Genomic DNA, 25,913 nt, shown 5'->3' on the forward strand with positions numbered 1-25,913 from the left:
AAATGGGGAGTTTCAGCAGCCCCTCGGTCCGGCCACCGATCTCTCTCACATTCACACACACACACACACACACGGCCAACGGACGCCCTTGCGAGGCTGACCGCCGCCGCTTCCTTCTCTCTTCCGAAACGCACAACGAGCCGGGACCAGGCGGCCGGTTTCCCGCTCCGCCGGCGGCGCCCCCGGGAGAAGGGAGGAGAGAGGCGCGCGCGACCCCGACAGGCAACCGACGAGAGCCCGGAGGCGGAGGGCGGGGACCAAAGCCTTCCCCTCCCCGTTTCCTCAGTCCCTTCCCGGCTAGGAAGAAAAGGGGGGCGGGCCCGCCTCTTCCACCACGCTGGAGAGGAGGAGGAAGAAGCGGGTCGCCTTCGCTCGCCCGCCCGCTCTCCCCGCTTCCGCTCTTCATCACGTGGGAGGCCCCCACCTAAGGAAGCCGACGGGGCTCAGTCCCAAGGGGTTAGGCCCCCTCCTCCCGCCATCTGGACTGCGCCGAGCGAAAGGAGGCCGAAGCGCCGCTACGAGAGCCGGCGAGGCTTCGGTGCCGCCCCGCCTCCCCTCGGCGCAAAGCGCGCTCCGAGGGGCCGTCGCCGCGACGCAAAGCCAGCTCGTCGGCCCGCGAGCGCGGCACCATGGCTGGGCGCTCGAGGGACCCGCAGCTCCACCAGCCGCCCGGCGACACAATCACTTCCGGTAGGGCAGAGGGCAGAGGGGAAGTGGGTGCCAGGGAGCGGGGTGAGGCGGGGGATGGAGCCTGGGCTGGGAGGCGGGTGGGAAAGGGAAGGAGCGGCGGGCCGGCCCCCTGTCCCCCGCGCCTCCGTGGCTTCTTGCCGACCTCCCCGCCCGAGCGTGGCGGCGAGCGGCGACGCGGCGTCTTTTCCGAGCCTCCTAGCGGCGCTTCCGGACGGACGGCCTCCCGGCATGCCGAGCGGCCGGATGTGCCGCCATCTTTAGGCCCCCTGCTTTCTCCGTTCCAGTATTGACAATAACAAGCTGCGGTCCTCGCCCGGCTGCCCTCCTTTCCCTCTCCGGGCCGTGAAAGAGGCGGGGGGCAAGCCAGCGAGAGCGGAAGAAGGGAGCTCGACCCCCTTCTCCCCGAGACCGGGCGAGAGAGAGAAGGGGGCGGCCCTAGGGCGAGAGAGACCGAGAGGACCCTTTCGCCCCTCTGCTCGCTGAGGAAGGGGCAGAGCTGCCGAGCGAGGCCTCCCAGAGTCGGGGGCGGGGTAGGGAAGAGGGACCCGCCCCGTTGGGACCGCCGGGGGTCCCTAACCGAGCGCGAGAGGGAAACTCACCCGAAAGGCGAAGGGGAGCCGGATAAGCGCTTCCCTCCCCCTCGCGAGAGGGAAGACGGGGAGGAAGGTGGAACCGGCGGGGAAGGAGGCATCGTCTGTCTCTTTGGACCCCGACCACGAGGCAGCGACCTTCCGTGACCAGCTCTGCGCCCGCCCCTCTCTGCGTGTCTGTCACACCAGGAGGATTTGATGCCCTTCAGCCTGCTCACCTCTGTGGTGTTCATGTTTCCCACAGGTTTCTCTTCCCCCAACCCCCCAGCAGCAGCAGCAGCAGCTCAGGAGGTCAGACCTGCCACGGATGGTAGCAGCAGCAGCTCCTCCTCTTCCTCCTCCACCAAGAAGAGAAAGCTAAATAGTAATAGCAACAGTAGTGAGAGAGAAGAAGTTGACTCCATCTCCTCCTGTTCGTCCCTTCTTTCTAGAAACAGCAGTTCGTCCTTGCCTGCTCTCATTATCACCGCCTCCACTGCCTCCTGTTCCTCCTCAGGGGTTGCTTCTTCCAACCATCACCTGCAGAAGAAGCTGCGTTTTGAGGACTCCTTGGATTTTATTGGACTTGATGTGAAGATGGCTGAAGAGTCTTCCTCTTCATCCTCGTCATCACCGGCTGCATCTTCTCAGCAGCAGCAGCACCAGCAGCTCAAAAACAAAAGCCTCTTAATCTCCTCAGTAGCTGTGGGACACCACGCAAATGGCCTGACCAAAGCTGCCTCCTCCACTGTCTCCAGTTTTGCAAACAGTAAACCTGGGTCAGCCAAGAAGTTAGTGATCAAGAACTTTAAAGGTAACCTGCTGCTGTCATTCGTAATCTCTTGCATCTATATCTGAAGGGAAACTGCAGGGTAAGGCACATTTTCACACTAGCCCCTGCCACAGGATTCATCCCTCTACAGCTTTATCCCCAAGGGTGGCAGGTGTTCTACCTGCATGCAGAAGGAGCTAGCTTTCTTATATGGGAGGAAGGCATATTCAGAGGTTTGAAGCTAGTTGTTGTTTGGGGCAGTGGACAGGATTCTTTCTCACCTGTATTCTAACCCTTCTGTTGGATAGTAGTCAGTGGGAACCATTGAGGTTGGAACTAGTCTCCCTTCATTTGTATAACCTTGATAGGATTTCTATTCTTTTCCTGCAGTTGGAACATATGGCAAAATCTTGAATTTTTAAAAGAGACAGAAGGATATATTTTTAAATATATACAGATATTAATGGCAACTTGAAGAAACTACTTTGCTTACTTAGGTGGACACTTCCCAAATGTTTTGAGAACAATTATGAAAGGCAAATGAATATTGTCTCATATCTGAGTTGTCCAACTCAGATATGAGAATCTGTGCAGTGGAGTTCTAGTTTGTATTAGAGCAGAGTAGTACAAAAATGAGAGACTACTTACTGTGTTTTTCTACAATCAGTTTGCTTTCCCACAGGACTATTATACTAGTTGTCGTCGTTGTTATTATTATTATTATTATTATTATGTGCCTTTGAGTCTGTTTTTGACTCATGGCAACTGCCTGGACAAGTCACTGTAGTTTTCTTGGCAAGATTTCAGAAGTAGTTTGTCATTGCCTCCTTCCTAGGGCTGAGAGAGAGTGACTGGCCCAAGATCACCCAGCTGGCTTCATGCCTAAGGCAGGACTAGAACTCATGGTCTCCCAGTTTCTAGCCAGATGCCTTAACCACTGCACCAAACTGGCTCTATACTAGTTATTGCTACAGATTTAATATGAACTAGAGGTCATCCAAACTGGTGACCTCCAGTTCATATCAGAGAAAGAAAGAGGACTCTTTAAATGGCCCTCAGCAGCAACTTGCCCCAGATGAACTGAAAAATCTGCCAGAATTGAATGGGGGTGGGGAGGATTTGGTGTTTGTCCTGAACTGGGGCTAAATTATCCTGGCAGAATGTTCAAATAATGGAATGAAATCACAGGTGGATATTCTGATCCTCTGAATGGGGTTGAGGCAAATAAACACCTTTGGGTTCTTTGGTAGTTGGATTCAGCTAGCAATGTAGTCAAAGAGCAAAGAGTTAGGGTACTTGACACTATACATAATCTAGGAGTAATCCATGCTCATATCTCTAAGACAGATTTAAACATGCTTTTCTTAATCAAAAGATACTATGTTGTACATTATGCGGAATAAACAGACATTTTAAATAAGTTTCTCATACGTTATATTACCTCCTGCCTGTATAGTTCTTGGTTCTAAGAAGAATTAAAGCTGTGTTTATTTTGTAATTCTGTTTCAGGTAATAAAAGCATCATATAATGTACTGGCTGTCTCTGTTAAACAACTTCTGTCTGTTAAAAAATTACTCTGCCATGCCTTATTTTTGTAATTTTAGTGTAAGAAATATAATGATTTTTATTTAAAAGTGGTCACCACTTTAACATTGAGCTATGTAGAGCAATTTACTCCTTTTGTAAACAATTTGTACATTTCCTTGCTTTCACTTGGTAAGGATAATTTTAGTATATAATTCAATTCATAAGATAGATCAGTTGTATGTGAAAAACAATTTACTTCTTGCTTGTTTCTTTTTGGCTTATGTAAACTAAATGAAAATTAGACATCATGTACAATCTGCTATTGAAAAACAGGATAATCAGCTATCCCTAGTTGATTTTCTCTGTTATATTTTAAAATGATGCTGAGTAACAATCAAGAAGAACTTGTGATTTTAATGCTGAACAGATTAAGTACTTAAGAAGGCATTCTGAAATTTATCCAAGATATTGTGGCAAGACATAAGAAAGAAATCTCCAAGTAGATAGCATCCATCTTCAGTGTTGCATTAAAAAAAACCTTGAAGATCAGAATGCTGTACTTATATAAAATACTATTACTGGTGCATCCTTGCTAAGAAACAGATTACAGTATTGACTTGTTCATTGGTTTGAAGCATTTGAGCTTTCCCCAAGGGCAGTTATCGATAAAGCAGATTAAAGAAAAGCATTCATTCGTATGCTTTTCAAATTTTAATGTAAAGGAATAATCAGTAACCAAAAGCAGTCAGGAATTCTAAGGTTAACCATTAAATTTACAAGCTGTCAGATTGAATGGGCAAGTAACCTTGGATCTTGAAACCTAATTGGTTCTGTGGCCTTTGTTAATCCCAATATAACTGCTATACTTTAAGAAGTGCTTTTTAAGAGTAAATGTTTATGTCTTAAGTTTTTACTAGCCAGTCTCTGCAGTAGAAATCACAGTCTGAAAGAACGAATACCTATCCTGCTTACAAAGCAGAAACTAGTATTCTAAATCACTTTTAGCGGGTTTGCTTTTTTGTCTCTAAGTATAAAAAAAAACATTCTTTCTGGTTTATGAGGTTGTCCAAAAGAAATTCCTGGAGTTGCTGTTGGAAAGCACTAGAGTAGGCTTTTCAACTGATACACCAAATCAATTTTTGTGATTTTTTAAATGATATGTTTGCTGTAAGGAATTACTTCTCTCTTCTTCCAGATAAACCCAAACTGCCTGAAAATTATACAGATGAAACCTGGCAAAAACTGAAAGAAGCTGTGGAAGCTATTCAGAACAGTACTTCAATTAAATACAACTTAGAAGAGCTTTACCAGGTAAGCATTGGTGTATGTACTTTCAGTCCATGAGTAGACCTCTGTGTACTTGAAACCCTTCCAAGAATTTTGCCCCCTTTCTAGGATGTGGCTGAGGTCCCATAATCACTAGGTGAGGTGCAATCTCAGATTAGACAGATAGTCTTTGAGCAAATTAACAAGAACATATTCAGAATTAATTATGAGCTGATCTTCATGCTTTATCACTGTAGAAATTGTACAGTATCATGTTCTTTTTGTGAAATGTCCCCTGTTTGGGTGTCTGTATGCCAGCTTTTAGGGATGAAGTGCTGGCCTGGCCCACAATTGCCTTGATGGATTGGGAAATAAAGGCTGTCCTTGCTCAGTTTTGTATGAGGATCCTAGTTTCCTGAAATTATTATGTTGAGAAACTGAACCCAGCTGTTTGCCCTTTGGTGAGAATGATTGAAGCCCCCTTCTGGGTAATACTGGTTTGCTTTGGTTATTTTCCAGTTTGTGCTATCTTTTGTTCTTTGTTTTTATCATGGTATTCTTTTATTCTATCTGTTTTTATCTGTGAACCACCCAGAGTTGCAGAAAATTGGTTGATGTGAAATTTTAATAAATAAATATTCCTTTATAGTAATTATCTCAGAGTGGCAGGTCAGGAAGATCAAGTGAGAGGAAAAACTCCCCTGCTTCTAGATTTTTCCCCTCATACAGATATTCCTGATACGTGCAGAAGTGTCAGATGATCCACAATTCTACAATACCTCATATACTTGTATTTTCTTAATATAAATAACATTAATGTTCCATTATCAACTAGTTCTGAACAAGTCAAGCACATGCATCTCTTTCATTGGAAAAAAGGCAAGAAAGAGCGTACACAGTACAGCCTTCAACAGGGATGTTTCCCTAGCAAAATTAAGCCCTTTTAACTACTTATTTGAAAATCAGAGAACAATGTTAAAGAATTTCAAGCTCTGCCCTCAATACACATCTGGTATCTTACTAGCTTTGTTAAGGAGCAAGACCAAAAAAAAAAATCAAAGACCAATTTTACTATAAAAAGTGCTGCTTTCAGATATAAACATTTTAAATACAGTTTAAAAATATTAAGGAGTTGATATTTACCTTGTTTCCTATCATAATATTTAATGTTCACAGAAATAAAGATGTTACTGCCTGAAAAATTATGGTAACCCTCTATTTTAAAAACAACCTAAACTGCCTACGTATTTACTTATAGGGACATTTCATGGATATTTAATAGGTTCATTCTCTCTTGTTCATGGTTTAAGTATCAGGTCTTTTTTCCACGTGTTGATTTTATTGAATGTAACTAGTTCAAAATTCTGAACTAGTATTATTCTTTTTATTTTCTTCATTCCATTGCCTTAATTATATAACATGGCCAATGAAGAAAATGCTGCCTCTAGTTAGATGACTTTAGTTTAGATCTGCTAGTTAAATTTAGAATTATATGTAGCATTGTAACTGAAGACTTGGTAAATCAGTGACATTTGGTGGGTTTATGGAAAGCCTTGTTGATGTTACTCCTGAAGAATCTTTTCTCAGTCAGTTTAACATACTTCAAAAACCCACTAAGACTTTGCTTAAGACTTCGTAATCTGATTATGTATGCTTCTGTATACTGCCCTCAATTTTGTTCTGTTTAGAAATACTATCTTCCCTTTTAGTTTTACCTTCCAAGGGTATCAAGTGTGGATTTTTGGCATTGAAAATTTCTTTGGCAGTACATTAACAGTGCATTCACAACCCGCCAGGGTCTTTATGTAACTGTGTGGGATTTTGGATCTTTAAAACTACTGTTTACATTAAATAGATGTATTATTTTCTTAGGCCAGACAAATCTGATTTTTTTAATAAAACATGACTATTAAAAACAGATTGCATTGCATTGGGTTTTTTTAAATTGAATAGTAAGGACTAAAAGTGAAATTTTATAAGAACATTAGTCTTGTCATTTAAAATGAAATGGTATGAATCTTGTGTTCACAGTGTTGTGATCTAGATGCAAAAAGTGTGGCCCATTAGCGTCCATTTTGTAAACCTCACAGCAATCCCCAGAGTACGTGGAACCAAAATTGGACCTGTTTGTGGGTTATGGGTTAAAATGGGGGCCTTAAACCTTGCAAATATTTACGGCACCTCTTTCATAGCTGAATCCTCTTTACAGAAGGCCCTGCACATACCCACCAAAAGCTCAGCCTTTGACAAGCCATTTAATGTCTGGGGTAGCTCTTGAGCCACTAGTCATATTAAGGGAGGTATTCAGTTTATCAGTAAAGTATATTAATTATTAAAACAATCTTTTAGCATTTTGTCTAATCAATGTAGCTTAATGTGTTTGAGGGAAATGGAGTAAACTATATTTGCTCTATCACAGTTTTCAGGTTCTGTGTGTGTGTATGAGTGCATGGTTACGCACACACACATATATGGAATTCTGTCAAGGCCTTAGCAGACCCCCTAATTTAGTATGTATTCAGAGCTATATTTTGAAAGCAAAGCAGCTGCATTTTCTGTCAACATGATTTGTCTGGATCTATTTTTAATACCTTGAGTTAAAAATAGTCATATCATTGCTGGTAACTGAACACTAAATAAAACAGTTCTCCTTAAGACCAGCAGAACTGGTAAATGGTTCTACTTCTAACTATGCTTTTTAAGCACCATTATCTAAGCCATGGAGGTTTTTTTCTCTAACATATGTCAAAGTATTTCTGCACACCTGTTCTGACAACCCATAAGTTTCTTGACTCATTGCTTCCTCTGCTGGTAAAATAAATAAATAAATCTCTTCTGAGTGTTGAACCTCTTCATTCTCCCTTAGTATAACACCTACTGGAGCTTATTCATGTCCATTTAAAGTACTGTTTATATATATATGTATGTATGTATGTATGTACGTACGTATGTATATCCCTCCCTCCCTCCCTCCCTCTCTCTCCCTCTCTCTCTCTCCCCATCAGTGGGCCTGCTGCTTTCACAGGAGAAATGAGTTCATAGTATCATCATAAAGTAGAATAATATGATCCCAATCAATTTCGCACCCTTAGCCTTTGTATCATTTGAGGGTGGTATTTGGTATCTCCAAGACAGCAATCTAGGTATCTTATATTAACAACACGGACAGTGGTTAAGGGTAATGAGAAGTTTAGTTAAAAACACCTGGACAACAGTGAGTTGAATACTCTTTCAGCTTTAAATGTTACAATTCAGTCCGTCAGCATGGCCATCATATTACAAATTATGACAATAATAAAATTCAAATTGTTAAGGGGATAATTAGTACCTTAAGTATCCACAAGATTTAAGGCATTATTTTGGCCTTTGAAACTCTCCAAACTTCAAAAAATGAAAGAAAGGCCTGAATATTTGAACTTGCTCCTGTCAGAGAACAATACACCCCTAGCTTATTATTGCTGCCTAATAATAATTACTGTCTGAGGCTTGGGCTTCAGAAATAAGGGACAATTACCTAACCTCAAAGAAGCCATTACAAGCAAAATTGAGATCTTTGTAGCAGATCCTATTATGGAGGTATCCATAAAGTAGTAGAATTTTTGGTCTGAAATAGTGTTATTGTAGGTCTAGATCCTTATTTCCTTTCTCTTTCTTTGTTCTTGATGTTAGTGCTCTGTGTCTAAGACAGTAGAAAGTCCATTTCAAGGGCTGTCTGTTCTAAACCTTGATATCTGAGTTCAGTGAACCAACATCAGCCACATTCAGTAGAGGATATAGAGCTTTGCTGACTGTATCAAGCAGTTTGCAAGTGATTTGAACCCTACATGTGGCTAAAGAGCAAACCTGGATGCTTTCTGAGTGTCTCATTTGTAAAACATTTATGGTAAAAGACTGAGCATATTGGAAAACCTATTGGAACCACATTCCTCTTGAAGTCAAATAACACAGGGTCCTTTTTAAATATGCAGTGCTTTAAGAAGCCTGTGCTCATAAGATTTACTCTATGTTGGCTTTTATACCACTCATATGCATGACATAGCAAATAGAAATTGCATTTTCCACTGCTAATACGTCAGGCAAAATAAGGAAGAGAGTGATATATCATTTAAGTGAGACATTTTGCTGTGCAGTACAGTGTCCAGAAAATGGTTTGGAGAAGGATTCTTGAATTTTCTCTTCCTTTTTTTTTAGGCTGTCGAAAATCTTTGCTCCTACAAAATTTCTGCAAATTTGTACAAGCAATTAAGGCAGATTTGTGAAGACCATATCAAAGCACAGATTCATCAGTTCAGAGAATATCCTTTTTAATAAATATTTCATATAACTAGAAAGCATTTTGGAGCCTTGTTAACCATTTTAGCAATTCTTGTGGATTAAGAAATTTGGCATTTATGGATTCTTTTGGCAACGATAAAGTCCCTTAAATATTTCAGCAGGAGAGAAGTTTATGTTACCTGCCAACTAATCCATTTAATCATTAAACTGAATATAGCACATTCTTACTGTAACTTGCCATGTGTATGTGGATACTCACATTTAAACATTTGGGAGCAGGATATTAAGCTAATAGGTAAACTTCCACTAAGTGGGTATTGATGTAGCATCAACTGTTTTTTAAAATATTCTTAACTGCTTCCTCATGGATTCGTTGGACAGTGTTCTTTTCCTCAAGAAAATAGACAAATGTTGGCAAGACCATTGCAGACAAATGGTAAGTGTTCTTTGCTTTCTAAATGTTATATAAGCTTGGATTCCAAGATGGGTATCATCTGCAGCATTTGAAAACTTTCTCTAGAGAGGAAAGATCAATCTGAGACCCCACGAGGGGGGTTAGATGGCTCCCCAAAGGAAGAGAATTGGGCATTCATGCCAGTGGAAGTACTTCCCACTCATGGACAGTTTACCTAGTCTTTTTGTATTGCTAACCATGGCAAAAAAGGATTCCAGTAATTTGTATTTAGGAACAATTTTGGGGGGTCACATTATGGGAAATAGAAGAATTGGATTCAGGTTTTCCCCCACTGTATCCTTTCTTTCTGTTGAAAGTTAGCCTATAGCAGGGAGCTTCTGGAAGTATTCTTCTGGTAGCAGGAAATGGGAGAATACCTTTCACCCACCTAGAACATTTTTATCTGTGGGGCCATTAAAAAGATCTGTGCCATTGACCATAAAGGTTATAAGAACGAGAATGGTCTCTAAATTCTTTGTGAAATGTTTGACTTTCCACAGTGGCAGTCAAGAAGCATGTATCTAAGTAAGTTCCCTTAAATCGGTGACCTTCCCTTCCAAATTAATATATCTAGATTAAGGCAGGTGAATGGTCTTACATTATATTCATACAATAAATATAGAACTTAAATCTGTCAACATGTGATGATCCAGAATTTTTTTTTCTTACAGATAATGATTAGAAGTATCTTTTTGTTCCTGGATCGAACCTATGTTCTTCAAAATTCAATGCTGCCATCAATTTGGTGAGGGTCAAAAAAGTAATATTGATTTCACACTTCCGAATGCTTTGCCGAGCTATTGATTAGTGGTTTTTCTTCCCTTCTATCCTGATCAAGCGATGGCAAGTTCACAGTGAATAGAGAACCTGTGTAACAAAACTAGAAAATGTGTTCTCTTTCCTATATGTATTTTCCCTCTGCCCAGATTTTCATTAAAATATAGGATTTTTGGTGGTACTTGAAAGCTAGTTAAAGTAAATAGCAAGCTCTTCGGAAATATTGTCACAATGAATGTGAGAGCAGCATGGTGAATAGAATGACACATGGGTCTAACCTGTCATGGCTGGGTTGGCTTACTGGCTTGTCTATGTGACAAACCTTTGTGGTTATAAGCCACAATTTGTAAATCAGCACATTGTGCAAACCCAACCAATTGTTGATTGATATACCAAACCATACCTCACTGAAGTGAGTGAACACAACAACCAACTCCATGTTTATGTTTTTTCTTCCTCCCTTTTCAGGGATATGGGGCTCGAATTGTTTAGGACTCATATAATTAGCGATCAGAAAGTCCAGAACAAAACCATTGATGGAATTCTTCTCTTGATCGAGAGAGAAAGAAATGGAGAGGCTATTGACAGGAGTCTGCTCCGCAGCCTTCTAAGCATGCTTTCAGATTTACAAGTAAGAGTCCATTGTGGTAAATTTGTCTAAAAATTAATAAGACTGAGCTGTTAGAGCATTCTGAAGGAAATAATTCACTTCTGTTCCCTTCAGATTTATCAAGATTCTTTTGAGCATAGATTCTTGGAAGAAACAAATCGTCTATATGCTGCAGAAGGACAGAGGCTTATGCAAGAAAGAGAGGTATTTTATTAATAACTCTGAAGCACCGTGAGCCATTCTAATTCCACTTTTATGAGCAGATGTCCTTCCACATCTCCAGTTATTGCAACAGTCAGAAATATTGCCTGCTTACCCACCCCAACAAAGAAACCTCCATTACTTTAATTTTATGACTTTCTCCATAACTTATCCAATCTTCCAGGTTCCAGAATATCTCCATCATGTCAATAAACGCTTGGAGGAAGAGGCAGACAGGATTATAACTTACCTGGATCAAAGCACTCAGTAAGTGTTTGGCCTCTCTTGACCTGCTTTGCTAAACCTGGCAGGAGTGAGTTTCTACTTCAGCCATTGCTTTTTGCTAGTGTGGGATTATGTGCGTTGTTCTTGCCTCTCCTTGGCTTTCCCTCTGGAATCTCTAAGTTCCTGGAGGCAGAACCCTGTTTGTTTTGCTTCTCTTCCCCACACTAGAGCACCCTTTATATCAATGGTCTTAATAACCAAGGGGTCCTTTGTATACCTTCTAACTGGAGACGTGTGTGAAATTGACTTTTTGTTGTCAATTTAGTTGTAAGGAATCAACAGATCACTTTCTGAGCCTAAAGAAAGCTAATAATGGCATATCCATTCAGCGGCTGTTTGTTTTAGGTCATTTTCTGCCTACATAAAAGGCGAGAAAGAGAACACAAAATAGCTTTTTAAAAAAAAAATAGGGTAGACCACAGTAATGTTGTTGGAGAATGTTGATGCATAAACTGTGACAATTCCTGGTGTTCAGATTAGATTAATAATTTAAATGGTTAAAGAGTGAGCAAAAGGATTGTAATTCTAAACGCTTTTTCCTGTAGGAAACCACTAATTGCCACTGTAGAAAAACAGTTGCTAGGTGAACATTTAACAGCCATTCTACAGAAAGGTAATCCATCTATCTTTATAGAAATCTTTGTTTACTGCTTCTTCAGGGCTTTCAGTTCCCTAAGCTGAATGGAAATGGCCCAATCAGGTGCTGATTTTTTTTGTCAAGCCCCTCCCCTTTGGTTCCGCATCCCATGACAGTGTACTCTGGAGGGGACCCACAGGTCACATTCTCCTTATGGGAAGAAAGGAACCACAGGAATGCTGTCGGTTGTATTTTGCCACACAGACTCATGCTAAGAATAGCCGAGGGAAACATGGATGCAGTGGTTCAAGAGGACAGTGCGGGTGGATCAGAGTTAACTGCCAGCACTGCTGTTTTAAAGCACAATGTTTGCCAAGCCTTAATGATGTATCTTACCAGGGCAGATAAAATGCGGAAAGCTTGCAGGTGACAGGCACGTTACTTTTCCCTTTTAAACTTTGTTTTGTGCTCCATAAAACAAAAGATTGCGTCACAGGGAAGGCTGCTTCTCCAAGGCGGGGATTACCCTCAGGACCTTTATTGGCAGCCCCAGATCCTCTCTGGAATGCAGCTGCTGAAAATAAGTGGGAGGTGGGAAGCATACAACAATGGTATTCTAAATCCTAAAATAGATTCAACAGATTAAAAAAAAACCTCTCATAATTGTCCCAAACTTTAAGAAAATATGGAAAATCCTGATCCGTCTCCTGCAATGACATGGCCCTACCCACGTTTTGCCATCACCCTGTCCCCTGCTTTTCCCCAGACCCAAAAGTTAAGCGTGGCCCTTTCCTAAAGAACTACTAAAGTAGGTTTATCAGACAGCCTCTAGCCAGCTCTTGGTGGAATCACACTCATTATTACAGATGGGAGCTCTGCCAGTGGAACTCCTGAGGAAATTCAGAAATGTTGACAATAAAGTGGGTGTTTTTAAAAAAAAAATCCTTCTTAACATTGTAGAATATTAAAAACCTTGAATATGCTCCATCCGACTGTGCAATGTTAATATTTTGTTTAAATATTATTCTTTAAATATGCTTCCTCCGAGAAACTCCTGGAGGCATAAATAGTTCTTTCCCCCTCACAATATTATTTTGTCCATTTTATCCTATTTTAATGGCTGACTGAACCATAACTGCAATCACTTTTTTTTTTAATGTCTCTGGAATTTTCATAGTGCATAATTCAGTGTTTTAATTGACAAATGTTTTGATTCCAAAATGGCTTTGGAACAAATGATTTCTTGTTCTCAGGATTCAAACTTAAGCTTGAAATGTTTTGTCTCAATCAGCCTGCATTAACTTAGAATCATGTTATCTTAATTTTGCAGGTTTAAACCATCTGCTGGATGAAAATCGAATTCAGGATTTGTCACTACTCTATCAGTTGTTCAGTAGGGTCAAAAATGGCGTGCAGGCTCTCTTGCAGCAGTGGATTGAATACATAAAGGTATTTGTGCCTGGCTAACTTGCTTAAATTGCAGGAATAAATTTTAAATCTGTTAAAATAAAGAAAAATACTTGCATGGTAATAAATTTAGAGGTCAAAGCAAAAGATGCCTCTTGCATATATATTTTGTATCTCACACAGACACAGACATGCATAAATCATGGAATTAAGGAGTTTGTTGGTCTTTTGAAATAATCTAGCTTGTACGCATTCCTCCAAGGAATTTGAAACTTGAGTGGGAAACTTTCATCTTCGTTGAATCAATTGGGTTTTCCTCGCAATTTCCTTGCTTATATTTCAGAAAATCTTGTTGTATTTTGAAAGTGTTTCTACCCAGTACAAAATAGTTCTCTAAACAACATGATGATGCTAGCATCCAAATAGAAATGGGTATTGTTACTTTGTTTTCTTTCTAATTTCCTTTGAATCCTTGGTGGGGGTTTTTTTCAAGCTGTTATTGATTATATTAGGAGTAATATCATTTAATGTTTTTGGTGTTCCTTTAGGCATTTGGTAGCACCATTGTCATTAATCCAGAAAAAGACAAAACCATGGTCCAAGAGCTGCTAGATTTTAAGGATAAAGTAGATCACATCATCGACATCTGTTTTTTGAAAAATGAGAAGTTTGTCAATGCCATGAAAGAAGCTTTTGAAACGTTCATCAACAAAAGACCCAATAAACCAGCTGAACTCATAGGTACGGCATTCCTTCAGGAGTTCCCAATTAGGATGATAAAATGGATTGTAGCTTAAAATCCCTAAGGGTGTGTTCAGGGTAGGGAATGCCCCAGCTTCAGTATTCTGCATCTTGATACCTTTTTCTTTAAAACATGACATAAAAAATTGTGCCCAAATAAGGGGTTTCACTCAACATTTGTGGGGGAAGGCAAAGGCTTTTGTGAGCACTGAAGTGATTTGAAATGGGCAGGGGTGTGTCGTGTGCAAAAGTGGAGACCAGTTTGCTCTGGTTTCGGGGAGAAGAAGAAATTGGAGGTGATGTTTAGTCAATCAAAACGTTTTGAGCACTGCAGTTTTCATATGTTTCCACCCAAACTGCCAGGAAACTGATGCTGTTCAGTAGTTAGAGTTGGAGAGAACTTCAGGAGCAGGAAAGAAAGTTATTTCAGGCTGCAGGTTGCATTCCCTGCCCCCCCCCCCCAAAAAACCTAAGCCTAAGAGAGTTAGTGTTAATCAGGGTAAATGATTGTCAGTTAGATGAACAAAAGACTGTTCCTTGGCCAAGATCAGGTTCCCTACCTCTGATCTAGAATAAATGTTTGGATCCAACATTCAAATTTGCACCATTGTTTTTGTTTTTTTCCTCCTTCCTCCCCAGCTAAATATGTGGACTCAAAACTTCGTGCAGGCAACAAAGAAGCTACTGATGAGGAGCTTGAAAAAATGCTGGATAAAATAATGATCATATTTAGATTCATCTATGGTAAGAGCTGGACATTTCTTTACGTTAATCAGCCCCAGTTAAGCCCACCCTTCTGCATTTCTCAGAGCAAATTGGATTGGGGGGAATGCAAATTGGCTTTCCATGGTGATGCCCAGAAAAAGAGCCAAAACCAACAAGTTGCCGATGCCCGGAGTTCTAAGAGATGGTAGCTTCAGACCATGAGTCAAAACCCACCCTCTGTTTTCTACAGGAAAAGATGTCTTTGAGGCCTTTTACAAAAAAGATCTAGCAAAGCGACTATTAGTAGGCAAAAGTGCATCTGTAGATGCTGAAAAATCCATGCTGTCAAAACTCAAACATGGTAAGGTTTTTTATGCACCTTCTACAAATGTTGTGAGCGCCTGTCTGTGGATGCCACTTGTAACTGAGGAAGTCCCAGTTTACCCATTTTGACATGCAGTCTTTTCTGATATAAAGTTAAACCCCGGGTAAGAAGCAAAACTGATGAAGCATTTCTGCTTGCAAAATGGGACTAGGGAATCATAAACTCTGTTTTCTTTTCTGTGGGATTCATGTCTGATCAATTGGGCTGGGAATCCCAGTCAGGGCATGCTAATCATTCCACATTACATCTTAGACTGAGCCTTCTGGAACTGTTGTAGAGCCTTAAATCAGGTTCCTGTGCCATTAGTTTTCCTAGCCTGTAACCTACACATGGAACGGGTGAAATGCCTACGAATGTATTGCGTTCTGTTCATAAATCTATTTACAGCCTTTGCCCACCGTACCTCGTAATGCAATAAATATCTCAGTCTTGTAAAACAAGGACAGGAAACCTTTTAGCGCCTGGTGTGAGGATCAGGCTGGGCAGGAACAATTATGCAAAAGGGGCAGAGCCTCTTCTGTGTTGTTTGTTCCCCCCTTGGGAGCTTCGTTGTTTATAGTTGCATTTTAGGGGTTACCCTACAGTTTTTGAATGTTTTCTGCCTCAGAATAGAGGAAACTCTGCCACTGACTTGCAACCATAATGTTAAAGGATGCTCAAACCATCTGAAGCCACCGGTAGACAGCTTGCCCAACTCTGTTTTAGGATGCTAACAGGGTGCATGCAACACCCAGCTACTCTTCTGAAGCTGATCTGATAGGTATAAACTCTTGCAATTGGGTCCACCATAATGTAAGTGCCATCAGAATTATGCGAACAGCACCACCATAATCTTCATTAGTTCCAAAGCAGAACACTGAAGGTATCAGGTTGCCCAAGGACACTTGAAAGCATGTCATTAAGCAGGATGTCAGGGGTCAAGGACGAAATGCTTTTTAATGGTGCTTTTAATATAACTACTCTCTTACAGAATGTGGTGCTGCTTTCACCAGCAAACTTGAAGGAATGTTTAAAGACATGGAGCTCTCTAAAGATATTATGATACAATTTAAGCAAGTAAGGGAACAAAGTCTGTCATCACTGTGTGTCTCCCTTTTGCAAGTATCTCCTCTCTACAGCTCTTTCTTTCTCTTCTCTTATGAGTCTTCATTCTTTCGTAATACCCAGCATATTTTGCTATGGAGTTACTATGGGGCAGTCATGGATAAAAGAGCTGGGTCACTGATTCATTATGTAACTCTCTGGGTGACCTTGCCAGTTTCCCAGGTACCCTTAGAACTGCTGTGAGAATGAAGTGAGGAAAATCCAAAGAATTCCTTTCTAGGTGGTTTGGAGAAAATAACACAAATGTATTTCTGGTTCTGAATAGTCATTCTTTATGTCTTTGATTCTGCTTGTAGTATATGCAAAATCAGAATGTACCTGGTAACATTGAACTCACCGTGAATATCTTGACTATGGGTTACTGGCCTACGTATGTGCCTATGGAGGTCCACCTGCCATCAGAGGTAAGACAACTGCATGATCATTTTGAAATGAAAGAATTCCATAGTTGTTCAAGGATCAGATAAGGATAGTAATGCCTTAGTTAATAATTAAAATATATTCACTTAATCATTAGAAACTTCAAGAAATATTTGGAGTTTGTGAAAAAACTAGGGAACTTCTGTCAACAGTTTATTTCCTTGGTGTCTGAATTGTGATCTCCTGGTTCACTTTTAATAAGCCAGAATCTGAAGCCGACATTTCAGGTTTAAAATGTGATTTGTCCAAAGGGCACCTGTGGACAGAATTTCCCTGGTTTGTGCAGTACTGCTCAAGCAACACTAACTGGTCCAGGACGTTGTCTTCTCCCTGATTAAAGCTACCGAATTGCATAGCTTGTTGAGACTACAAAATCAGCCCACAAAATGTGAAGAGAACTGAAGCTTCTCCTTTTGTTGTTGTTCAGTCGTTAAGTCATGTCCGACTCTTCGTGACCCCATGAACCGTATCGCGCCAGGCCTTCCTGTCCTTCACTCCCTCCCGGAGTTTGCTCAGTTTCATGCTCATATTTCATATATATATCATATATATATCATATATATATCATATATATATATATATATATATATATATATATATATATCAGTTTCATGCACAGTATAGGTCATGGCTTCACTGAGTTACGCAAGCCCCTTCACCACGACAAGGCAGTGATCCATGAAGGGGAAAGCTTCTCCTCGTTCTCTTTTTTTAATCTAAAGCATAATACCAATTATGCCCATCCGCTTGCGGGGCAGACATCGCTGGCCAGTCCAACCTTCTTAAATTACTTTTTGAAACAAGAGAGTAACAGAAGAGCAAGGGAATCTTACATTGCAGAAATCAGCTTGGTTGTAGCTCCCCTTTTTCACTCAGGTGAAACCTGCAATCCTGAACTGAAGGTGACCACGTCAATCTAATTGGTATTGTTATAAAATGCCAGTACGGGAATGATTTAGCTAATTAGGTACTCAGATAAAAAAATGCAGTTATTGGTTCGGTTTGAGTCAAAAGTGAAGAAAGTAGAGAAGGGGAAAAAATTAAGAAATTGGTAATAAGTTTATCTTTAAAGTTTGTATTTCCATTCTGTTTAGATGGTGAAGCTGCAGGAGATATTTAAGACTTTTTATCTGGGAAAACACAGTGGCAGGAAACTTCAGTGGCAATCCACATTAGGACACTGTGTATTGAAAGCTGAATTCAAAGAGGTAACATTTGCTTTGGGGCATTTTTTTCATACATGGAAATCATTTTATAGATTTGAAAGATGTGTCAGAGTTGCTTAAGCAAACCTTACTTGAGAATGTTTTCTGACCCCTGAAGTGTGTTCAGCTCCCTTGAACTTTACTTGCTCTGTTTCATTTCTGTTCATATTTATTGGTCAACTCTGCCCTGATACCTTTTGCAGCCTTTAATGGAACACCCTTTCATTAACACAGAAGGGAAAATTTTCCCCACTCAGTAAAAATCAATGAAATTCAAATGCCAGTTAGGACCACTTGTAACTTAAATGTACTTGGAAAGCAATCAACCTGCTTTTCTTTATTGGCTGTAAGCACAGATTCCTGAAAGAAACTCTCCATGGGTTGGTTGAAAAGGGCTAAGTACATATTGTTTCAAGAATGGGAATTTAAATGTTTGTCCTGATAATATATGCAATTGCACCAGAAAGCCTCCGCTGTTGCTTCAACCCAACCTCTGACCTAAGTGCCTTCCAGATGTGTGGACTACAGTTCCAAGTAATGGGGAGGCAGTTGACTTCATGCTCAGTGATGGTTGGTTGGATAGCATGACCCCTATCACGGAGAGGGCAGAATTAACCATTTATGTCCAGCATGAAATCCACATGCTGGCTGGGGAATTCTGGGAGTTGAAGTCCACACATCTTAAAGTTGACAAGGTTGAGAAACACTGACCTAGAGCATCAGATCTTTAGTGTAATAACTTGGCAATAATTATGGATGTGATTTCTGCCAGCCTTCTGGCTCCTGCTCGTGCAGACATAGATATCTTTAAAGCCAGGACTTCAAGTCACAAGGGGCACCCCCGTACTCTTTGTTCAATTTGTCTTTCTTTCCGGCAGGGCAAGAAAGAGCTGCAGGTATCTCTGTTCCAGACTTTAGTGCTACTTATGTTTAACGAAGGTGAAGAATTCAGTTTAGAAGAAATAAAACAAGCTACTGGAATAGGTCAGTATTGGTTGCTGCTTGAAACGTCTGAGTACGCACAATTCAAATGCTGAAGTGTGGATGTGTCTCCTTCCCTTTGCGTGTGTTTGTGTCTCTCTGTTGCAGAGGATGGAGAGCTAAGACGGACCCTCCAGTCATTAGCCTGCGGCAAGGCCCGAGTGCTGGCCAAAAGCCCCAAAGGCAAAGACGTGGAAGATGGAGACAAATTCACTTGCAATGATGACTTCAGGCATAAACTCTTCCGGATAAAAATCAATCAGATCCAGATGAAAGAAACGGTAATTTGTTTTCCTTTCCGGTTACCTTCATAAACATCCTGGGCACCAGTCTAGCACCCTAATCCGTGGCAATATCGCAGCAGCCCCATCAGTGTAGTTTTCTAATTGTCAGCTCCAGCTTTCTGTTTGTAGGAAGCGTAAGCAATCTCTTAAACCAGTGTTGTCCAAACTTGGCCAGTTTAATATGAGTGGACTTCAACTCCCAGAATTCCCCAGCCAGCATGGCTGGCTGGGGAATTCTGGGAGTTGAAGTCCACTCATCTTAAACTGGCCAAGTTTGGACAACACTGTCATAAACAATGGGGGATTCTGACAGCAGGTTGTGAATGCTTTCACAAAATGGCTGTGATGGTAGAAACGGCCAGTCAACAAAGCCCTCCGTCAGAGAGCAAGCAGATGAGCCTTACCCCCTCTGGCTGCCATTCCTAGCCCCCCAAGATGGTTTCTACCACTTATTATACCTTTGTCTTTTGACTTGGTTTCTGAGCAAGTGAACATGCAACATACAGCCAGCCATCATCTTTATTTTCTAAAAGTGCCGATGGAGTCTCAATAGGACCCCAGAACCACTGTGCATTGTATCATGCTCAGTAGAAGCAACATCCAGAGATGATTTATCTTGCCTTAATAAATGGTCAAAAACAAGATCTGTCTGGGAAGAGGCATTTGGGGATCCAGAGCTAAAATTGTATACGTACAGAAGGCTTTTCTCCTCACTACACAAACTGCTTTACTTTGTCAGAAATGGAGCAGCATATACACTGCATAATTCATTAATAAGATACATACAGATGGCTCATCTGAATGGGGTTTGGAGGCGGTTTCTTCATCAGAGGAAATAGGTACCCAGTAAAACCCAAACACTGACACTTTACAATTCCAAACATAAATTAAATACTAATTTCAATTAATTCAGTCTTTCCTACCCTGACACCTTCTGAGACTTTTAAACTACACCTCCTGGCGCCAGGCTGGGAAAGGCTGAATTAACCTCGTGTTCACTCTTAGAAGGCAAAGGTGGTGTGGTTGCTTCCTCCTGCAGGTAGAAGAACAAGCAAGCACTACAGAGAGGGTCTTTCAGGATCGCCAGTACCAAATTGATGCGGCAATAGTGAGAATCATGAAGATGCGCAAGACACTTACCCACAATCTGCTTGTCTCTGAAGTATACAACCAGCTGAAATTCCCAGTAAAGGTAGAGTACTTTTATTTTATATGTCCAGGCTTCATTCTTAAGTAGTGGATATGTTTAAGATAGAACTCCTCATCATTTTGGTTAATCAGCAAACAAACATAATCATGTTACACGTTGCTCCCATTATGCCCGCTGGCTTCTCTTTAGAAATGGATGAAACAAAAATGATCTGTGTTTTCATTCAAGCTAGGGACTTTGAGTTGCTGTTCTCAAGACAGGAAAGATTTTGAAGCCAAGGACAAATTGTTGTTTCCAGCTTTGGCTTCTCTTGAGAGGAACAAACCAGAGTTTATGTTGCATTCATGCAGCTACCACAAATGGAGCTGTCTGACTGTTAGCTGTGACCATTAACAAGAAGATCTAGCCAGACTGGTTAGATTGGCAAGCACCAGCATGCTAACTCACTAATAAGCCAGAATTCTGTGCAAATACAACCGTCCTTTGCTTCTTGTAATACTTTCTCAAAAACAAAACCATTTATTACTTTAACATCCAGCATAGCTAAATAATTTGCTTCATTTAGAGCAGTAGAGGCTTTTCTCAGGAAAATACCTTTCTACTTAAAGAAGTCAAAAGTAGTTCTTTACATAGGAAGATATAAATACGTGTCCACATTTTATAGTCATCAAAAATATGAATACACTTTGGTTTGCAAGTCCAGACGTACAAAAAGAATCAGATAAAATTAATATACCGATGTATAATGTATCTTTTTAAATGAAATGTATTTCGTTAATTCTTTTCGATCTGTTTTTTCCTTATGCAGCCATTGTTTCTGACTTTCTGTATTGCTTTTCAGCCTGCTGACCTTAAGAAGAGAATAGAATCGTTAATTGACAGAGACTACATGGAAAGAGACAAGGAGAACCCCAATCAGTACAACTACATTGCATAAACACACAATGAGCCTTTTTTCCTTTTCTGCACACTGATGTTCTTGGTTACTGATGGATAAACGAGCCTGTTGATCCCATTAAATTAACCTTTTTCTACTACCAATGACTGAATGAAAGCAACATAATGGGATTGTGGGCGGGGGGAGAAATATAGTCGAGTGGTCTTTTTCAGTGGCTTTTACATGCCCATTTAAAGAGTAGTATTTACATTTTTACGAAGAATGCTGTTGAACTCTTTGCATGATATCTGGTATGAACTGCAGAAAATTGTAAGGAAGTATCTGGTCTCTGTAATTCCATCCTTTCCTTCAGGCGAAAGGGACAGTCTCTCTTTAGTAGATAGCCCTCATCCCATTTTGAAAGAAAAAGGAAAAATAAAACGTGTAGCCTTTTTATTAAAAAACAAAAGCCCAAGTTACAGCGTTTTAAAAAATGCTTAAACTGCATGCAAATTTCTAACTACTATCTAAAATTATTGGGTTTGTTTATTGGGCCACAAAGCCTTGTGTGGATTGGCGGTCTTCAAAATCACAAAAGCCAGTCTCATGTTCCTAAACATAATAAATTGTTCTGTAGGTGTTAGAAAGAAAAGTACCTTCTCTAAGTTTGAGAAAACGTACCTAAAGTGCTTGGATTTGTGCTGCAAATATTACTGTGAAAAGCTTAAGGGAATTAGGCTGCTGATGCTGCTTACTTCCTACATCCTCAAATGTAAGTACTTTTAAAAATAAAACAATTCATTAATTTTGGGGGGAGGGGGGAATTTTAAGAAGCTCATTTTTCAGGGAAGGAAACTCTTAAGCGACTGAATGTAAGGCCGTAATGGGATTGCTGCTCTGGATGGTTTTTCCTTCCCTCTCCACACAAAATGAGAGGTTTTATACTTCTCCCGAATCGTAAATGCTTTGTTATTAGACCAAGAATTGAACAGGTATTTATAAAAAGGCACTCTTGTTGGATCATAGCATTACTTGATGGCAGAGAAGAACCTGCACCCCTGTGCCCCCATCAACTCCCACCCATATAGCCAGAGCCAGGAGGAGAGTCGTAGCCTAATCAGTGTTTCTCAAACTTGGCGACTTTCAGATGGGTGGACTTCAACTCCCAGAATTCCCCAGCCAGCCATGCTGGCTGGGGAATTCTGGGAGTTGAAGTCCACCCATCTGAAAGTCGCCAAGTTTGAGAAACACTGGCCTAAATGATGCTACTGCTCTCTGTTCATTAAGCCATGCTGGATTCTGGAAAAGAAAAAGGGCCATTCCTAGAGAGGGTTGGATTTGCTTAACATGGTCCCCAACATAATGGTCCCCTTTCCCCACCTGGTATCTTCCCATTACAATGGGGCTGTAAGTCCCAGAACTGCCCAGTCAGCTAGCAGGGAATTCTAAGAGCTGCAGATCCAGCTCTTCCAGAGTGTGCCCCTTGAGGAAGTCTGCAGTGGTCTTCTTCAGGTATACATGATTCTAAGCGAACAGCAGGAAGATATTAAGAGCCTCTGCTCGATGCTGCTTTTGAATCATGGCAGCCTCTCACCAATCTGCATTCATTGCTTTTAATTGATTACGCCAAATCTGTGGGCTGAATTTGCTATCCGCCAGAAGATCGTGTATTGTTATCGCGTGTGTGCATTGCATCCAAAGTCCTCTCCCCCCCCCCCGCAAATGCTTGAAAAACTTTGTTTTCAGTGTTCATCTTCTCTCCGAACAACTGAATCAGTGCTGATCGTAACTCTGGCCCATCAGAGCTGAACTGGCATGGTTTTCCATGAGTAACCCCACCCAGGAAAGTCTCTGGATTGAAAATCTCTGCAGACTTTAAGCCTTCTCCTCCCTACTTGGCACAAACCTCCAGTGGAAACATTTAGCCATCCATGGCCTCCCTAATCTGCTCATCTAGGAGAGGAGAGGAGAATTTCCAGCATAAGACACTTAAGTACACGCTTCTATCCTTTGTGCAGATTAGCAAGCAAGCAATCTTGCCGATGCATCTGAGTCTAGGAACTCAGGGAGACGGTCAGCCATCCGAGGAGGTGGTTTTTATTTTAATCTTTTTTCCATCCTTGCAGTGACTCTTACTTTTTTCCCCTCCCTGAACAAACCTTAAACAGAGCCTCTGTAAGGGAGAGAAAATATTCAGAGTAAGCCAAACCACCAACTCCTTTCCCCATTTTCCCCTGAGTGATGCTGAACAATGAGAATAACTATTTTCCAGCCATATTGGCCAGCAGCTTTTCTTTCTGCTGGCATCATGTGCCTGCTTTATTGAGCCATAAAAATATTTATAATAGATATGTATATAAAAATACCTTCCCTTCCCCCCCTCCCCCCGGTGGGCTGAAACAGAGACCCACAGCTTGTCTGGCCATATGTTTTTAAATCTTTTCCTGTTGCATGCAGTTTATAGCAGCCTCCTTTCTATGAAATCAGAATTTCTGCTGATAAATATTTTAGTTTGAGGGTTTTTTAACAAAAACTTTATACCCAACAAAATGATTTTTTCCTTTCTTTGCTGATTTAAATTGAAGTGACCACATTGTTTCAAAACTAATGGCAAAGGTGTTGTAAAAATTATTTGTTCTATAGTATACACAAAGGTGCCAAAATACATATAGTTAATTTAAAAAATAGACAATTGTTAAGATTACTTTAGCTGTGGTTTTACCTTTATTGATCTTTCAGATGCTCATTTTTATCTGTCCATGAATGCCCCTATTTCTATGTGTATAATGTGTGTTCCTGTCTCAATTTCTCCAAAACACAGCATTTGTCCTTCCCTTTCTCTTCAAAACATAATGATTTTTTTTTTTGTTTTGTGGATTGGAAAATACCACTTTTACTTTTAGTGACTTCATATATTCGAAAGAGCATCTCCTCCCCCCCCCCCACCATTTAAAACTATAAGAGTACAGCAGCATTCAAAAATGTAATATACTTTTTGTATAAACACATTCTTTGGAAAGAATACCTTTGGAATTGGGGGGAGGGAGGGAACAGACAGCAGTGGGAGGGGAAAAATAACCCTGTTTCTTTTAAGAAGCCACTTCAGTAGGCTATTTAAGATTGTGCTTGTTTATTGCATAGAAGTGTTCTATTTACACAGGTCTGCAAACAGGACATGTCAGCATTAATTCCTTCAATGCAAACAAAATACCAAACCCGAACAATTTCAAATGCTTCATAAGTAAGTGGATGGGTACAGAGAGTCTCTTTGGTAAATAATGTAAATACATGTCCTTTAAAAAGAGTGAGTCTGTTATCTAGGTATTTTGTGTCATTTAATAAATAATAAACAGTTTTGTGTTGCTAAACTCTTCCTTTGGCCATGTGTGGTATGGAAAGTGCTTGTGTTTGTCCACAATATGTCTTGGCATATCACTCTCAAGTCGGTGGAGTTGGGAGACACCCCCCCTTAAAAAAAAAAACCACCACCATTGGGCTGGTTCAACTGCTTTACCAAGTTAGAATTTTGCCATTCACCAACATGGAAGTAACCATCTTTTGGCATAAATGAAAAGCAGTAGGCAAGAAGTAGCTGAGTTGGCAGGTTGTGAATAACAAGTTTCTTAATTAGTGTTGTCTTGCAAATTCCCTTTCCTTCATCTCCTGCTATGGGAATGTCTGTGCCAGCCAGTGTTGTAATGCTGAGGGCAGTTCCAGGGCTGGGAGAAAGCAGTCTGGCTCTTTTAATGACCTTGATGCTTCTTTTTTTCCAGTTCTGCTAGGCCAGCTATTGGAGTCATTTTTTTTTTCAGTTTGCTCTGAGAACAAGGGCTTCTGCATAGTGTGAAAAAGTTGGTGGATTGATTCAGTTACAGCTGATTTCTCCCAAGGTTGGGGGCAGGAGAGATACCTTTCTAATCTTCAACTCTCAAGTGATAGAATCAAGTGATACAACCTGGCTTGCTTTTATGTGACCATTTCTCAGGTTTCTGTAGGGCACAGAATCTGATGAAGTCCATGCCTGAATTCACGGGCCAAGCCATCATCAGTTTGTTTAGCTTTAGTAAACTCTGTAAGGCCAGCTCGGGTGGTTTATACTCTGTGAGTCAGCAGTTAAAGCCCTCAAGTTTTAGGCCTTATCTCAGCACCACTTCCAGGCTGCCTCCGCTGCTGAACTTGGCCCATACAATTAAGATTCCTGCTCCTCAAATTTCAGAAGCTCACAGCTACTTGTATAAGTGGGTTTCCTCGTAGAAATACTTGGCAGCTGTTTGTTTTCTTTTTTTACATCATAACTTGTTCAACCCAGATGTCGTGAATCAAATCACTGGTCCACACAATACACTACACTAAAACCACATGATGTAATTTCAGAAATGATGGAAATCACTTTAACCATGAGAAGAGCCCCACCCCAATCAGCCTCCTCTTAATCATCAGGTGGACCACCAAACCTATAACAGCTTTCCCAACGTGGGCACCCTCCAGACTTTGTTCCTCAGCCACAGTCCTGTCTATTTGGGAATACAAGGTGTTGAAATCCACTCATCTGGAAGGTGCCCACATGTGGAAAGGACAATCTACCTGTTAACTCCTGTTTGAATCGCTTTCTGTTAAACCATTGTGCCACCGTCTGTCCCAAAAGGACAG

General features: G+C 40.8%; 1 protein-coding gene across 2 annotated transcripts; it reads left to right on the forward strand.

The window, feature by feature from the left end:
- The first annotated feature begins 324 nt into the window (after positions 1-324).
- On the forward strand, positions 325-24,229 carry CUL4B (cullin 4B). Of its 2 annotated transcripts, none has more exons than XM_088151747.1 (21): positions 325-690; positions 1,712-2,073; positions 4,755-4,870; positions 9,017-9,120; positions 9,467-9,536; positions 10,226-10,299; positions 10,800-10,962; positions 11,056-11,145; positions 11,327-11,409; positions 11,973-12,040; positions 13,335-13,453; positions 13,960-14,152; positions 14,792-14,896; positions 15,108-15,218; positions 16,213-16,298; positions 16,643-16,750; positions 17,861-17,974; positions 18,850-18,955; positions 19,061-19,233; positions 20,276-20,428; positions 21,228-24,229. In XM_088151747.1, the coding sequence occupies exons 2-21, from the start codon at positions 1,857-1,859 to the stop codon at positions 21,321-21,323; spliced, it is 2,349 nt and encodes a 782-aa protein (XP_088007873.1). In that variant the 5' UTR covers positions 325-690; positions 1,712-1,856; the 3' UTR covers positions 21,324-24,229. The 2 variants fall into 2 exon arrangements, with proteins under 2 accessions (XP_088007873.1, XP_088007872.1); XM_088151746.1 differs by having other exon boundaries at positions 481-690; positions 1,525-2,073.
- The last annotated feature ends 1,684 nt before the right edge of the window (positions 24,230-25,913 follow it).

The sequence above is a fragment of the Python bivittatus genome, unplaced genomic scaffold (genome assembly GCF_059951505.1).
Source record: "Python bivittatus isolate LINGU-HERP-01145 unplaced genomic scaffold, Pbiv_v1 ctg000670_np1212, whole genome shotgun sequence".
Lineage (NCBI taxonomy): Eukaryota > Metazoa > Chordata > Lepidosauria > Squamata > Pythonidae > Python > Python bivittatus.

What these genes read in the sequence shown, in the direction of transcription:
- CUL4B (XM_088151746.1), top strand. Translation starts at nt 630, where the DNA reads ATGGCTGGGCGCTCGAGGGACCCGCAGCTCCACCAGCCGCCCGGCGAC. An exon ending in GCATGCTTTCAGATTTACAA is followed by an intron (nt 10,963 to 11,055) that starts GTAAGAGTCCAT and finishes TGTTCCCTTCAG; the next exon opens with ATTTATCAAGATTCTTTTGA. An exon ending in AAAACAAGCTACTGGAATAG is followed by an intron (nt 18,956 to 19,060) that starts GTCAGTATTGGT and finishes TCTCTGTTGCAG; the next exon opens with AGGATGGAGAGCTAAGACGG.